Source organism: Oncorhynchus keta, chromosome 2 (assembly GCF_023373465.1).
Source record: "Oncorhynchus keta strain PuntledgeMale-10-30-2019 chromosome 2, Oket_V2, whole genome shotgun sequence".
In the NCBI taxonomy this organism is placed as follows: domain Eukaryota; kingdom Metazoa; phylum Chordata; class Actinopteri; order Salmoniformes; family Salmonidae; genus Oncorhynchus; species Oncorhynchus keta.
Window position 1 is genome coordinate 72,351,089 of NC_068422.1, and position 15,431 is coordinate 72,366,519.

At 42.4% G+C, this 15,431-nt stretch overlaps 2 protein-coding genes across 53 annotated transcripts in view; one reads left to right on the plus strand and one right to left on the minus strand.

Annotated features, from left to right (window-relative positions):
* Positions 1 to 15,431, minus strand: part of LOC118376904 (dual specificity protein phosphatase 22-A-like) — a 58,183-nt gene that overhangs the window by 15,647 nt on the left and 27,105 nt on the right. For 2 of the 3 annotated variants that reach the window (XM_035763713.2, XM_035763714.2), the window contains 3 exons: positions 12,591 to 12,665; positions 12,324 to 12,495; positions 3,360 to 4,711 (listed from right to left, as the gene is read on the minus strand). In XM_035763713.2, coding sequence (XP_035619606.1) covers positions 4,511 to 4,711; positions 12,324 to 12,495; positions 12,591 to 12,665 — 448 coding nt within the window. In that variant the 3' untranslated portion in view covers positions 3,360 to 4,510. Of the gene's footprint in view, positions 1 to 3,359; positions 4,712 to 12,323; positions 12,496 to 12,590; positions 12,666 to 15,431 lie in introns of those variants that run through there. The other variant, XM_052482460.1, reaches the window with a different exon arrangement.
* Positions 4,718 to 10,087, plus strand: LOC127912534 (uncharacterized). 50 transcript variants are annotated; one of them, XM_052482428.1, is made up of 7 exons: positions 4,718 to 6,659; positions 6,696 to 6,731; positions 6,768 to 6,803; positions 7,317 to 7,388; positions 7,425 to 7,532; positions 7,569 to 7,640; positions 7,893 to 10,087. In XM_052482428.1, the coding sequence occupies exons 1-7, from the start codon at positions 6,429 to 6,431 to the stop codon at positions 8,247 to 8,249; spliced, it is 912 nt and encodes a 303-aa protein (XP_052338388.1). In that variant the 5' UTR covers positions 4,718 to 6,428; the 3' UTR covers positions 8,250 to 10,087. The 50 variants fall into 50 exon arrangements, 30 of the variants coding, with proteins under 30 accessions (XP_052338388.1, XP_052338266.1, XP_052338269.1 ...); XM_052482306.1 differs by lacking the exon at positions 7,317 to 7,388 and adding an exon at positions 7,056 to 7,163 and having other exon boundaries at positions 6,696 to 6,983; XM_052482309.1 differs by lacking the exon at positions 7,317 to 7,388 and adding an exon at positions 7,056 to 7,163 and having other exon boundaries at positions 6,696 to 6,983; positions 7,497 to 7,532.

Genomic DNA, 15,431 nt, shown 5'->3' on the forward strand with positions numbered 1-15,431 from the left:
CCCGAAACCTGAAGGATCTGGAGAAGGTCTGTATGGAGGAGTGGGCCAAAATCCCTGCTGCAGTGTGTGCAAACCTATTCAAGAACTACAGGAAACATATGATCTCTGTAATTGAAAAGGTTTCTGTACCAAATATTAAGTTCTGCTTTTCTGATGTATCAAATACTTATGTCATGCAATAAAATGCTAATTAATTACTTAAAAATCATAATGTGATTTTTCTGGATTTTTGTTTTAGATTCCGTCTCTCACAGTTGAAGTGTACCTATGATAACAATTACAGACCTCTACATGCTTTGTAAGTAGTTAAACCTGCAAAATAAGCAGTGTATCAAATACTTGTTCTCCCCACTGTATGTATATACTGTACTCTATGCCATCGCTCATCCATATATTTATATGTACATACTCTTATTCATTCCTTGTTGTTGTGAAATTGATAGATTACTTGTTCGATATTACTGCATGGTCTGAACTAGAAGCACAAGCATTTCACGACACTCACATTAACATCTGCTAAACATGTGTTTGTGACCAATAAAATTTCATTTTATTTGCTCAGTCCTCCTTCAGTCCACAATCATCTCCTTTGTCCTGATCACGTTGAGGGAGAGGTTGTAGGTTCCCTCTGTCTGTTGGGTAGTGAATTGCAAAGCATACACAGAGAGGATACCAACAGTCCAATGGCAACTTTGAAAGAGCTACAGACTTTATTTTTATTTCACCTTTATTTAACCAGGTAGGCAAGTTGAGAACAAGTTCTCATTTACAATTGCGACCTGGTCAAGATAAAGCAAAGCAGTTCGACAGGTACAACAACAGAGTTACACATGGAGTAAAACAAACATACAGTCAATAATACAGTAGAAAAATAAGTCTATATACAATGTGAGCAAATGAGGTGGGATAAGGGAGGTAAAGGCAAAAAAGGCAATGGTGGCGAAGTAAATACAATATAGCAAGTAAAATAAAAATTAAAAAAATAAACACTGGAATGGTAGATTTGCAGTAGAATGTGCAAAGTAGAGAAATAATGGGGTGCAAAGGAGCAAAATCAATAAATACATTAGGGGGAGAGGTAGTTGTTTGGGCTAAATTATAGATGGGCTATGTACAGGTGCAGTAATCTGTGAGCTGCTCTGACAGAGATTTGATAGCCAAGAATGGTCAAAGTGTGCATGTGACAATATCCCAAACACTCCACAAATCTGGCATGTGTGGTAGGGTGGCAAGAAGGAAGCCATTACTCAAGAAAGCCCACCTTTAATCCCATTTGAAGTATAGAAAAAAACACTTGGGAGATTCTGTAACCGTGTGGCCAAATTGTTTGTGGTCTGACAAAACTAAAATATTTGGCCTAAATGTAAAGCGTTACGTTTGGCGCAAACCCAACACATCAGCCAATGTACACCATCCCTAATGTGAAGCATGGTGGTGGCAGCATCATGTTATGGGGATGTTTTTTTTATCGTCAGGGACTGATCAGGATAGAAGGTCAAATTAACAGAGCAATGTACAGAAAAGGTGTGGTCAATGAAGACATCCACTACAACCATTCATGCAACAACAAAAAATGGAATTACAATATAGGTGTACTGTCTGTAATAAAATGTAAGAAATTAAATGAAACAAATTAAATCAATGATAATATAACATGATGTTTAGCACGCATTAATTTGCATCAAGCCTGTCTTGAGTGTTTGGCCATAAATTCCCATCCACATCACAGTGAATGTCCTCATTGTTCATGCACCACGGGAAAAATATTTTCAAGCTTGACATTTGGTCTGCATTGATGTCGTAACATGCCTCATCCATGACCAGGAGGGTGTCACGCTCATGGGGATGTGATAAAGGAATTTATAATACTATAATTCTAATAATGTATGTGTGTGTGTGTAAGAGGGAGAAAACAGAGGCTGGTAGAATACACATGATAACTCTGAAAAAGCTGATAACAGGAGGGCCTGTTGTTTATCACTTCCAAGGCGTCTCTAATCTAGGGAGGAGAGAACAGCGAGAAACTGCCAAGGCTGGTAGAAAAGTGACAAACCTGTGTGTGTGTGTGTGTGTGTGTGTGTAAAGGGGGTTATAAAGACTGTTCAAATTCTGATTGACTTTAGAGCTCTCATGAATAAACTACAACGAACATTTTGCAGAATGCCTAATTCTTATTAATCCTAGCTTTACAACCTAGGGGAAATTGGTCAAAGCTATAGTGATTGTTATCATCATCATCGGGATTGAAAATTCTCGTGACATGATGTCATCGTTTTCCTCAATGGCCTGCTTTTTTTCAGACAGTCGTATGTCATTCCTGGCCCTCACCATTTCCACCACTGCCCACTCCTGCTGGTCGGTCAGCACATGGCCACCACCATGGGGTCTTCTGTCAAGTCTGACTGTAGAACAGAGTATACTGTCAATAGATCATACTGTAAGAATACTGTAACATTTTATGTGAATTTACATGCATTACAATGTAATTTACAGTAAATGTAATGACAAAGCATAGTGCATATCCTGTAGACTTACCGGTTTTCTTGGCGAAATGTTCTCATTATCAAATTGACAGTTGATTTTTTCAGATTGGGGTGAACTAATCTGGCAGCCTCTGCCATGGTAAGGCCTCTGTTTGCCACGTGGTCAATGACGATGGCCCGGGCTTCATTAGACAACAGTTCCCTGACTGGGCCCATGCCCAGGTCTTTGACCTCTCAATGTTTTAAAAAAACAGCCCTTTTGAGGATATGTTTTGAGTTTTGTACTAAGGGTTGTGAAATGTTATCACATACTTGCGAAACTAGTACCAAAGCGATTAAAAATCAGCGTTTCCCAAACAGCTCTAAAGCACTGACACAACCAAGTGTGAAAAAAGTTCAAGGGGGTGTAGACTTTCAATATGCACTGTACATGAAGGCAGGGTAAAGTGACTAGACATCAGCATAGATAATAAGAACATAAACAACATAGTACCAGCAGCATATGATGTGTAGAAGTGTATGCGCGTGTGTGTGTGTGAGAGAGAGTGTGTGTATATATAGTCTTGTGAGTGTGCATAGAGTCAGGGTCAGTGTGGATAGTTAATTAGTGGTTACCTGGATTATGAAGTAGTCTTGTGGCTATTTAGCAGTATTATGGCATGGGGATAGAAGCTGTTGCAGAGCCTCTTGGTCCAAGAGCTGATGCTCCAGTACCATACACTTTCAAGCACAAGCTCTCTCTATCTCTCGCACACACACATGTACGTGTCGACACACACACACACACACACTAGTTTAGTTATGATTTGATAATACTTTGGTTTGTAGCCAGCCTTATAAAATTGCTTTAAGGTTGTTTCAGTCTCAATATGCTGCTTTGGCTTCATAATAGTATTTATTAGCATATATTTTTTGGCAAACAATGAAAGTGTACATTTGAATATTAATAAAGCAGATACAACATCATTTGTACCACTAAACATTTAACAAAGATCTTAAAAATTCCCTAAAAATCCAATTATATTTATAACTTATGATAAATTGATAAGCAAATTTCCAAAGAAGATTTACAGTAGATTTTAGGAAGACCCCATATTATGACTTTGGGCTGTGATGATCCTTAATTTTACTAGCTGGAACGAGGCATTCATTTTCTATGGTAAAGCTGCTGTTATTTAAAGCTTTATCACATGCAGCTATACAGTAGCTGGATCAGTTTAAATTAGGGCGAAGAGAATCTTATGTTCATTCATATGTCTATTCAACCCTCAACACCAATCAGATCTTCCATCTAACCAGCGGACTACATTTAACATGATGTAATCATGGTACCATGTAATAACATATTGTTTAAACATATTAATAATAATTTATTATAATGTAATGTTAGGTGTATGACTTTTTACTGATCATGTGACCTAACCAGGTCCTAGTTATAGGTCTTAGGCAGATGATTACGAAAAAAAACTGCTAGTCCTACAATTCTTTATCTGTTTGGCCTTACAAGTTGATCCGTTGGGTTTAGAGATGAGTTGAGGCGAGGTTATAGGACAGGTGAAGCCTCATGGTAGTATGTGGCTGTAAGGTCAAGGTGTTGAGGTGTCGAGGTGTTTGGACTAAGGCTTCAGTGAGCATCAGAGCTCCTGATCAGGCTGCACTAAGGTCAGTTCAGTGGTGAAGGTGATGAGAGACATGGGAGGTAGTGCAGTGGTGAGAGAGTCAGTTAGCCAATGCCCCCAAAATAACCCTATGCACTTGGGACCTACTAAGTAGTAAATAGTTACAGGCAATAGGGTGACAATTCCACCTAGTCTATCAGAGGGCAGGGTGGAGCTATTCCCATATTGCTTAGGACTAGGGTATGGAGAATGTCTTGGTCAAGAGAAACCCCTGGCCCTACTTACACCCATCCAATCCTTTCAGATCTAAGTGCCTAGGGGTGATTTTGGGACTGGGCCATTGTGTCACTCTCCAGGCAGGCCTGAGCTGGAGGTTGGTGGGACCATGGAGACTCGAGGCCCCTTGGCTCATCTGTTGCCCCCAGAGCCGTTGTAGGCATTGTAGGGTAGAGGGTAGACACTGGAGGCCTGGTTCATCCAGCCCTGGTCCCCTCCTCTCCTCTGGTTCTCCTGCTGCTGCTGCTCTATGTACTGGTTCAGCAGCACTCCCACCTGCTCCTGGTCCTTAAAGGGACTGGGGCGAAAACTGGCCCGCAGCCACGCCCGGTACTGGAGAGAAGACAGACAGAAAATACCATGTTCGATGGTTCAGCTCAATTAGTGTTCTATGGTCCTCCAACGGTGGGATGTCAGAGCAGAGTGTTCTGGTGTCAGAGCAGAGTGTTCTGATATCAGAGGAGATTTTCTATTGTGGTGTAGTTTACCACACTTTCTCTTGGTTTCTTTTCCTTCCTAGTAGATGGTGATAGATGTAGATAGTGGAAGCTACAATCTAAGCAATCTATCTCTAGATCAATCTCTGTGTGTGGTTGGCAAACGGACGGCAGACATTCGTGAAAATGAGGGACTTTCCTCGGCAGCTCAGGGAGCCATAAGAGGTCCAACAGCTATGACCCCAACACACTCACTCTGGCTTTAACAACATTGCTTCTGGGCTTGATCCCAACTTGAGTTCTGTGCACGGAAATCATGCATTGATGCCATTGCATGTATGTGTAACTTGTGAAAATTCAAGTTACACATGCTGATCTCAAGATGAGATGTGACCTTCTATGAGGAGTGTAAGTATCATATCCTTACATAGACAACGTCCTCTAAAATGGCCCAGTGTCTGTGTTTTCTGTGTTTAACGTACACAGGGATTAATCCTGGTGAGAGGGCCTCGAGGAGGCAGCAGGGACTGGGTGGGAAACCCCTGGCAGAAGTCCCAGGTCTTTAGCCCAGCAGTCAGTGGGCCCACATAAGGACCAGTGAGAGCTGAGGAAAGGGTGGGGAAAGCTAGCTCTGAATCAGACCTTTACCAGGAACCTGCCTCCACTTCTGTCACTTCTCCTCTGACATTTCTGCTTACACAGTAGCTACAGGGCTCTCAAGCAAAAACAGATCTAGGACCAGCTTAGATTGTAGTGACTGTGCAAGTGATGTCTCCCAATTCCATTGAAGCTTGTAGAAAAGTACACTTTACAAAAAAGGACTTAGGAAAATTGCAATTGGTTCAGAACAGGGCAGCACGGCTGGCCCTTGGATGTACACAGAGAACTAATATGAATAATATGCATGTCAAAACACAACTTATGGAACAGCGGGGACTGTGAAGCAACACAAACATAGGCACAGACACATGCAGACACATACACACAATAGCATATGCACTATATATACACACACATGGATTTTGTACTGTATATACGTGGTAGTGGTGGAGTAGGGGCCCGATGGCACACAGTCTGTGAATGTATTGTAATGTTTTTATAATTGTATAAACTGCCTTAATTTTGCTGGACCCCAGGAAGAGTAGTTGCTGCCAAGGCAGCAGCTAATGGGGATGCATAATAAATCCAAATACACCAGAAATTGTATTTGACCGATATTGTTTTTTATTTCTTCTATTTCTATGTCAGTCCTGGTGATTCTGTAAGTGTGACACACCATACGTTAATTGAACACTACCCAGCCCTCCTCTTGCCAGAGAGGAACCACAGCCTGTGGGACATTCTCCATCTTGCCTTTACAGTAAAGCTCTAACCATTTAGGTCAACAAGTTCAACAGATCATCTAGATTTGTGGTTTCTGGAGGGAATCCAGAAAATAACCATCTAATCATTTGTTGTGTAACACCATATATATTGCGAAATAGGATGAACTGAATGCATCTCTGAAAGAAATATATGGAATTATGTTCCATTTCAGTAACGCAATATGAATACAAAGAGGGAACTGTAGATTATAAGGAGACAAATTAAATGTTCCCACTAGTGTGAGCCTAATGAACCGAAACATTCTGTTTCTTTTTGCTTCAGTTGTCACATACCTTTTGGCACCTGTGTGTTCACTAATCAAGGTTATGCAGCTTAGATGTGTTCCACACCGCTGGGCTTCTGGTAGACAGGTGTTGAACAGCTCATCATGGGCTTCTGGTAGACAGGTGTTGAACAGCTCATCATGTGCTTCTGGTAGACAGGTGTTGAACAGCTCATCATGGGCTTCTGGTAGACAGGTGTTGAACATCACATCATGGGCTTCTGGTAGACAGGTGTTGAACAGCTCATCATGGGCTTCTGGTAGACAGGTGTTGAACATCTCATCATGGGCTTCTGGTAGACAGGTGTTGAACAGCTCATCATGGGCTTCTGGTAGACAGGTGTTGAACATCTCATCATGGGCTTCTGGTAGACAGGTGTTGAACAGCTCATCATGTGCTTCTGGTAGACAGGTGTTGAACAGCTCATCATGGGCTTCTGGTAGACAGGTGTTGAACATCTCATCATGGGCTTCTGGTAGACAGGTGTTGAACAGCTCATCATGGGCTTCTGGTAGACAGGTGTTGAACATCTCATCATGGGCTTCTGGTAGACAGCTGTTGAACAGCTCATCATGGGCTTCTGGTAGACAGGTGTTGAACAGCTCATCATGGGCTTCTGGTAGACAGGTGTTGAACATCTCATCATGGGCTTCTGGTAGACAGGTGTTGAACATCTCATCATGGGCTTCTGGTAGACAGGTGTTAGATGCACTATTGTAAAGTGGCTGTTCCACTGGATGTAATAAGGTGAATGCACCAATTTGTAAGTCGCTCTGGATAAGAGCGTCTGCTAAATGACTTAAATGTAATGTAAATGTGTTGAACATCTCATCATGGGCTTCTGGTAGACAGGTGTTGAACATCTCATCATGGGCTTCTGGTAGACAGGTGTTGAACAGCTCATCATGGGCTTCTGGTAGACAGGTGTTGAACAGCTCATCATGGGCTTCTGGTATACAGGTGTTGAACATCTCATCATGGGCTTCTGGTAGACAGGTGTTGAACAGCTCATCATGTGCTTCTGGTAGACAGGTGTTGAACATCTCATCATGGGCTTCTGGTAGACAGGTGTTGAACATCACATCATGGGCTTCTGGTAGACAGGTGTTGAACATCACATCATGGGCTTCTGGTAGACAGGTGTTGAACATCTCATCATGGGCTTCTGGTAGACAGGTGTTGAACATCTCATCATGGGCCTCTGGTAGACAGGTGTTGAACATCACATCATGGGCTTCTGGTAGACAGGTGTTGAACAGCACATCATGGGCTTCTGGTAGACAGGTGTTGAACATCACATCATGGGCTTCTGGTAGACAGGTGTTGAACATCATATCATGGGTTTCTGGTAGACAGGTGTTGAACAGCACATCATGGGCTTCTGGTAGACAGGTGTTGAACATCATATCATGGTTTTCTGGTAGACAGGTGTTGAACAGCTCATCATGGGCTTCTGGTAGACAGGTGTTGAACAGCTCATCATGGGCTTCTGGTAGACAGGTGTTGAACATCTCATCATGGGCTTCTGGTAGACAGGTGTTGAACATCATATCATGGGCTTCTGGTAGACAGGTGTTGAACATCTCATCATGGGCTTCTGGTAGACAGGTGTTGAACATCACATCATGGGCTTCTGGTAGACAGGTGTTGAACAGCTCATCATGGGCTTCTGGTAGACAGGTGTTGGATGGAGTGGTGGGTGGCTACTTGTATCAATGCATAGCCACCAATGTGATAGTTCAACAAAAGATTTTAATGCGTATTTATTTAGTGATTTTCTTATAAATAAACTATACACTACTGTAATAAATTATAGGTAAACAAACTAGTGGTACATTATTTACGTTAGATGGGTAATCAATCTAGGTTTTGGCCTTTAGGGAGTTTTTCCTAGCCACCGTGCTTCTACACCTGCATTGCTTGCTGTTTGGGCTTTTAGGCTGGGTTTCTGTACAGCACTTTGAGATATCAGCTGATGTACGAAGGGCTATATAAATACATTTGATTTGATTTAATCATGATATACAGTATAATTTTAATGTTATATCAAAATAGTGTTACAGACTTCCTGTCATAAATGCAGGAGTTCCAGATGAACCAAGACAGTTCCCATGTCTGGTAAAGGAGAAGAGTTGTGTTCAGGTGTGTCACTGTATGTTGTGTCACTGTATGTTTCCTCCCACACAACCGTCAGGTGTCACAGCGACTCCCACACATTACCTCCATCCATAACCAGACATACAATATACTCAAACCTCTTTTAAAAGAACATGCACTGTGTTATAAAAATGCACACCAAGGAAGGTACAATGAACAGTTAGACGACACACGATAAGGACAGATGGGAGACTTGAGTCCCAAACCCAGCTTTGAGTCAGACTCTCCACCATTCCATTACCAGTTTTCACTTCCGGATCATCAATTCATGAGAAAGGGATTACTCAAAATTGGAACAAATGTCAATTTCAGTTTTGTTTGCTTGAAAATGTCTCTCAGCTTTGAATCCATTCAAAGTAAGTCAAAGTCAAAACTGAGAAACAATGACCTGGACACATCCCCTAAGACACTATCACACTTACTGAACCTTATACTCAACAAAACACCCACGTGATAATGCATTTATAATCATTTTTAACAACAGACATGCCATAGTTGTATCAGTGTTTTTGACAAAGTGTTGTGAAATGAAAAAAATATAAAATCGATCAACCCTATATACAATACAACACTAGATAAAACTATTGGTATGACAACATCAAATTCTCTAAGACACAGTCATGGGAAAAGCATGAAGAAAGGAATCCCATTTCCCCTTTGATCCTCAAAATCACTGTCAACTCAACCAAACAATATGAAAACAACAATTTTTTTCTTCTGTGAAGACATTTTGCAAGCCTCTGACAGTAATTACAGTCACGTGATGGTTAGTACCAGGCTAATGCAATTTCAGCAAGCCCCTCCAGTTCCCCTTCTGTGTAGAACACAAACATACTGAGTACCACTGGTTGGGTGCATGTCATCAGCTAGAGAGACAAAGCCCTTCTCAGCAACCTCCATACACAGCTCTCTTTGCAGCATGTTCTAGAAACGTGTGTGCGCGCACGCGCGTCTGTGCGTGTACATGTCAAACATCATTTCACAGGTTTGAAGTCTGATGTGTGTGGAAATAGCTGCCCCACAACAGGAAAGTCATTTTCTCACCCCACTACATCTTGTGTGAATAATATGCAGATGGGGCTGACTGACAACACAGATACTCACTTTGAAACCAGCAAACACTTTAGTGTAGGTCTAGTGACATGAGAGTGAAGGAGGTTGAAGTCACGGTTAATATACACGATGGTGGTACTTCTAATTAAATAACATGTATTTCTGGTGGACCAGACAAAAAAAAAATCACATAGTAGTAGTTTACACAGGATCTAATAGTCTTCCATTGGCCTCAATACATCGAGGTTAGTTGTCTTCTGTTTGCCTAGATACATCAAGGGTTCATAACCCACCTCAGGCACAACAGCAAGTCCAGACAAGCCATCAGTCATCACAGAGATCATCTCCCAGTATGATGAGTTTAGGAAGATCCCTGGTAGGTCATATAAAGTTGAGACAGGCAACCAGGAAGGATGGGCTCCAGGTTTACTGTCAGAGACCCACCTCCATCTACAGAAGTGAAAGTAAACCAAAAGTATGAACCTGACAGGGCAGGAGTGGCCTTGTAAAAAAACAGCTGCATTATTAACTGATAGCAGCTGAATGATGACACATTCCTGTGACTCTGTACTATGAGTGGGAGTAAGCTAACAGTTTGGCTTCCGAGTGGGTGTTCGAGAAAAGGTGGGCCTTGACCGGCATTCTTCTTACTCATTGAAATTGTTTACCGTTGATAGGCCTGAACTATGCAAGTCTAAATATTACGCCTGAGCTGTGTTAGGCTGTTTTTCTGCCCGCTTTGAATTGTGGGAAGCTGTAGAATAATAATAATATTAATAATAATAATAACTTGGGGTTGCTTATATTTGTCCTCTTATTTGTTGCATATCCCAACTCCTCCTGAGGTCACATCCAGGGTCACCATTGTACAGCACCACTGGAGCATTATTTATTTACCTAGGCAAGTCAGTTAAGAACAAATTCTTATTTTCAATGACAGCCTAGGAACAGTGGGTTAACTGCCTGTTCAGGGGCAGAACGACAGATTTGTACCTTGTCAGCTCGGGGGTTTGAACTTGCAACCTTCCGGTTACTAGTCCAACGCTCTAACCCTCTACCCTGCCGCCCCATTAAGGGTTAAGTGCCATGCTCAAGGGCACAGTGAGTATATTTTTGTTGAGTATATTTTTGTTGTTAGGGGACATCATTATGTTATCTTTACAGGCCCCTCCATAGTATATTGTGTTTCAATTAGAGGTCGACCGATTATGATTTTTCAATGCTGATACCGATATCGATTATTGGAGGACCAAAAAAGCTGATACCGATTAATCGGACGATTTTTAAAATTGATTTGTAATAATGACAATTACAACAATACTGAATTAACACTTATTTTAACTTAATATAATACATCAATGAAATCAATTTAGCCTCAAGTAAATAATGAAACATGTTCAATTTGGTTTAAATAATGCAAAAACAAAGTGTTGGAGAATAAAGTAAAAGTGCAATATGTGCTATGTAAGAAAGCTAACGTTTCAGTTCCTTGCTCAGAACATGAGAACATATGGTGGTTCCTTATAACATGAGTTTTCAATATTCCCAGGTAAGAAGTTTTTAGTTATAGTCATTATAGGAATTATAGGACTATTTCTCTCTATTCCATATACCTTTGACTATTGAATGTTCTAATAGGTACTTTAGTATTGCCAGCCTAATCTCAGGAGTTGATAGGCTTGAAGTCATAAACAGCACTGTGCATCCCAGCATTGCTAAGAGCTGCTGTTTGAATGAATGCTTACGAGCCTGTTGCTGCCTACCACTGCTCAGTCACTACTCTATAAAATCATATACTTAATTATAATATAATAAACACAAAAATACGAGCCTTTGGTCATTAATATGGTCAAATCCGGAAACTATCATTTCGAAAACAAAACGTTTATTCTTTCAGTGAAATACGGAACCGTTCTGCTAACTAGCTAGCCATTTCACTTCGGTTACACCAGCCGCATCTCGGGAGTTGATAGGCTTGAAGTCATAAACAGCGCAATGCTTGACGCATAACGAAGAGCTGCTGGCAAAACGCACGAAAGTGCTGTTTGAAAGAATGTTTACGCGCCTGCTTCTGCCTACCACCGCTCAGTCTGATACTTGTATGCTTGTATGCTCAGTCAGATTATATGCAACGCAGGACACACTAGATAATATCTAGTAATATCATCAACCATGTGTAGTTAACTAGTGATTATGATTGATTGATTGTTTTTTATAAGATAAGTTTAATGCTAGCTAGCAACATACCTTGGCTTACTGCATTCGCGTAACAGGCAGTCTCCTTGTGGAGTGCGGAGTGCAATGAGAGAGAGGCAGGTTGTTATTGCGTAGGACTTGTTAACTGTAAGGTTGCAAGATTGGATCCCCCGAGCTGACAAGGTGAAAAATCTGTCGTTCTGCCCATGAACAAGGCAGTTAACCCACCGTTCCTAGGCCGTCATTGAAAATAAGAATGTGTTCTTAACTGACTTGCCTAGTAAAATAAAAGGTAGAAAAAAATAGAACAAAAAAGAAAAAAAGAAAAAAATTGGCAAATCGACGTCCAAAAATACAGATTTCCGATTGTTATGAAAACTTGAAATCGGCCCTAATTAAATCGGCCATTCCGATTAATCGGTTGACCTCTAGTTTCAATGTGTGTGTACCTACCTCTGAGACTTGGTTCATCTGGTACTCCTGTAGTTGCTGTTGGAAGCCATAGTTCGGGCCTACGAAGGAACGCACGGCCTTGACAGCCGACAGACACTCCTCCCAGCTGTAGGTGGTGACGGTCATCAGGTAGGCCACCACCATGGTGGTACTACGGGACACACCGGCCAGGCTGCATTAATGGACAGGGACAGGGAGAGCATAGTCATGAGGAGTCAGGTACGGTCAACAGAAAGTTAGTGGTTTATGGTTAGGTGGTGTACGTACCAGTGCACCAGACAGGCCCCTCCATTTAGACGACATTCGTGGATGAACCTGATGCTCTCTTTGAAATGCTGTGACCTGCAAAGACAAAATCACATGGCCTTATAGGTACAAGTACAGAATAAACAGTGTAGTCTAAAAGTATGTCACTGATCATATCAGGATGTGGATTGTCTTGTCATAGGTGAGACTAGGGCTGTTAAGACGACCAGATTTCCGCCACACTGGTGGTCATGAGTCATGACCATTTAGTCACAGTAATTAGGCTTCTCATTTACATTTAAGTCATTTAGCAGACGCTCTTATCCAGAGCGACTTACAAATTGGTGCATTCACCTTATGACATCCAGTGGAACAGCCACTTTACAATAGTGCATCTAAATCTTTTGGGGGGGGTGAGAAGGATTACTTATCCTATCCTAGGTATTCCAAGCTCTGGTGCTGCCAATGGTCATTAGTAGCCTACCTAACTTGCTAACTGCCTGGAACTCAGCACTCTATTGTCCCTCTAATCACTCTGACATCAATGCAAATGTAAAACATCTAAATCAAACACTTCATGAGAGCCCATGAGCTCATGTTGTGCAACATTTCTACAGGCTATGTAATTGCATGAGAAACCAGAGTGATGGCCTCTGTTAGAAAGAGGAGGATCACATCAGCTTGCTATAGGCTAGGCTAACTATCTTGATTTCTCAACTTTCCTAATATTAAGCAAATTGATTAAATTTACAACAGGAGTATAGCCTACCTGGCTGGCATGGAAATAAACCACGGGTAAAAGCATCCTCCATTTACTATTTAAGTGCATAAATGACATGTATTTTTTCCCCCTGACCCTGTTTCGAGACAGGTGTATGATAAATCAAAATTTCCCACATATATGATTTAGTATATGTAAAGACAAGATTAAATCAAGAATAGTCTGATGGTTGAAAATATTAGCTTATTACTTGTGAATGATGCCCAGATTAAGGCAAGAAGCTAAGGCCAGCTTCTTCAGGCAGAAGTTTGCATCCTGTAGCTCCAACTCCAAAAAGTTCTGGGACACTGTGAAGTCCATGGAGAATAAGAGCACCTCCTCCCAGCTGCCCACTGCACTGAGGCTAGGAAACACGGTCTCCACCGATAAATCCATGATTATCGAAAACTTCAATAAGCACTTCTCAACGGCTGGCCATGCCTTCCGCCTGGCTACTCCAACCTCGGCCAACAGCTCCGCCCCCCCCGTAGTTCCTCACCCAAGCCTCTCCAGGTTCTCCTTTACCCAAATCCAGATAGCAGATGTTCTGAAAGAGCTGCAAAACCTGGACCCGTACAAATCAGCTGGGCTTGACAATCTGGACCCGCTATTTCTGAAACTATCTGCCGCCATTGTCGCAACCCCTATTACCAGCCTGTTCAACCTCTCTTTCATATCGTCTGAGATCCCCAAGGATTGAAAGCTGCCGCAGTCATCCCCCTCTTCAAAGGGGGAGACACCCTGGACCCAAACTGCTATAGACCTATATCCATCCTGCCCTGACTATCTAAGGTCTTCGAAAGCCAAGTCAACAAACAGGTCACTGACCATCTCGAATCCCACCGTACCTTCTCCGCTGTGCAATCTGGTTTCCGAGCCGGTCACGGTGCACCTCAGCCACACTCAAGGTACTAAATGATATCATAACCGCCATCGATAAAAGACAGTACTGTGCAGCCGTCTTCATCGACCTCGCCAAGGCTTTCGACTCTGTCAATCACCAAATTCTTATCGGCAGACTCAACAGCCTCGGTTTTTCGGATGACTGCCTTGCCTGGTTCACCAATTACTTTGCAGACAGAGTTCAGTGTGTCAAATCAGAGGGCATGCTGTCCGGTCCTCTGGCAGTCTCTATGGGGGTGCCACAGGGTTCAATTCTCGGGCCGACTCTTTTCTCTGTATATATCAATGATGTTGCTCTTGCTGCGGGCGATTCCCTGATCCACCTCTACGCAGACGACACCATTCTATATACTTTCGGCCCGTCATTGGACACTGTGCTATCCAACCTCCAAACGAGCTTCAATGCCATACAGCACTCCTTCCGTGGCCTCCAACTGCTCTTAAACGCGAGTAAAACCAAATGCATGCTTTTCAACCGATCGCTGCCTGCACCCGCATGCCCGACTAGCATCACCACCCTGGATGGTTCCAACCTTGAATATGTGGACAATCAAAAATCAAATCCAGAGTCGGCTTTCTATTCCGCAACAAAGCCTCCTTCACTCACGCTGCCAAGCTTACCCTAGTAAAACTGACTATCCTACCGATCCTCGACTTCGGCGATGTCATCTACAAAATGGCTTCCAACACTCTACTCAGCAAACTGGATGCAGTCTATCACAGTGCCATCCGTTTTGTCACTAAAGCACCTTATACCACCCACCACTGCGACTTGTATGCTCTAGTCGGCTGGCCCTCACTACATATTCGTCGCCAGACCCACTGGCTCCAGGTCATCTACAAGTCCATGCTAGGTAACGCTCCGCCTTATCTCAGTTCACTGGTCACGATGGCAACACCCATCCGTAGCACGCGCTCCAGCAGGTGTATCTCACTGATCATCCCTAAAGCCAACACCTCATTTGGCCGCCTTTCGTTCCAGTACTCTGCTGCCTGTGACTGGAACGAATTGCAAAATCGCTGAAGTTGGAGACTTTTATCTCCCTCTCCAACTTCAAACATCAGCTATCCGAGCAGCTAACCGATCGCTGCAGCTGTACATAGTCTATAGGTAAATAGCTCACCCTTTTTCACCTACCTCATTCCCATACTGTTTTTATACTGTTTTTATTTATTTACTTTTCTGCTCTTTTGCACAC

Bases quoted from the DNA above. Each gene is read 5' to 3' on its own strand.
- LOC127912534 (XM_052482306.1), top strand. From the start codon at position 6,429: ATGAACCGAAACATTCTGTTTCTTTTTGCTTCAGTTGTCACATACCTT. The intron at 6,660-6,695 runs GTGTTGAACATC...TCTGGTAGACAG, and splicing joins CATGGGCTTCTGGTAGACAG to GTGTTGAACAGCTCATCATG. The intron at 7,641-7,892 runs GTGTTGAACATC...TCTGGTAGACAG, and splicing joins CATGGGCTTCTGGTAGACAG to GTGTTGAACAGCTCATCATG.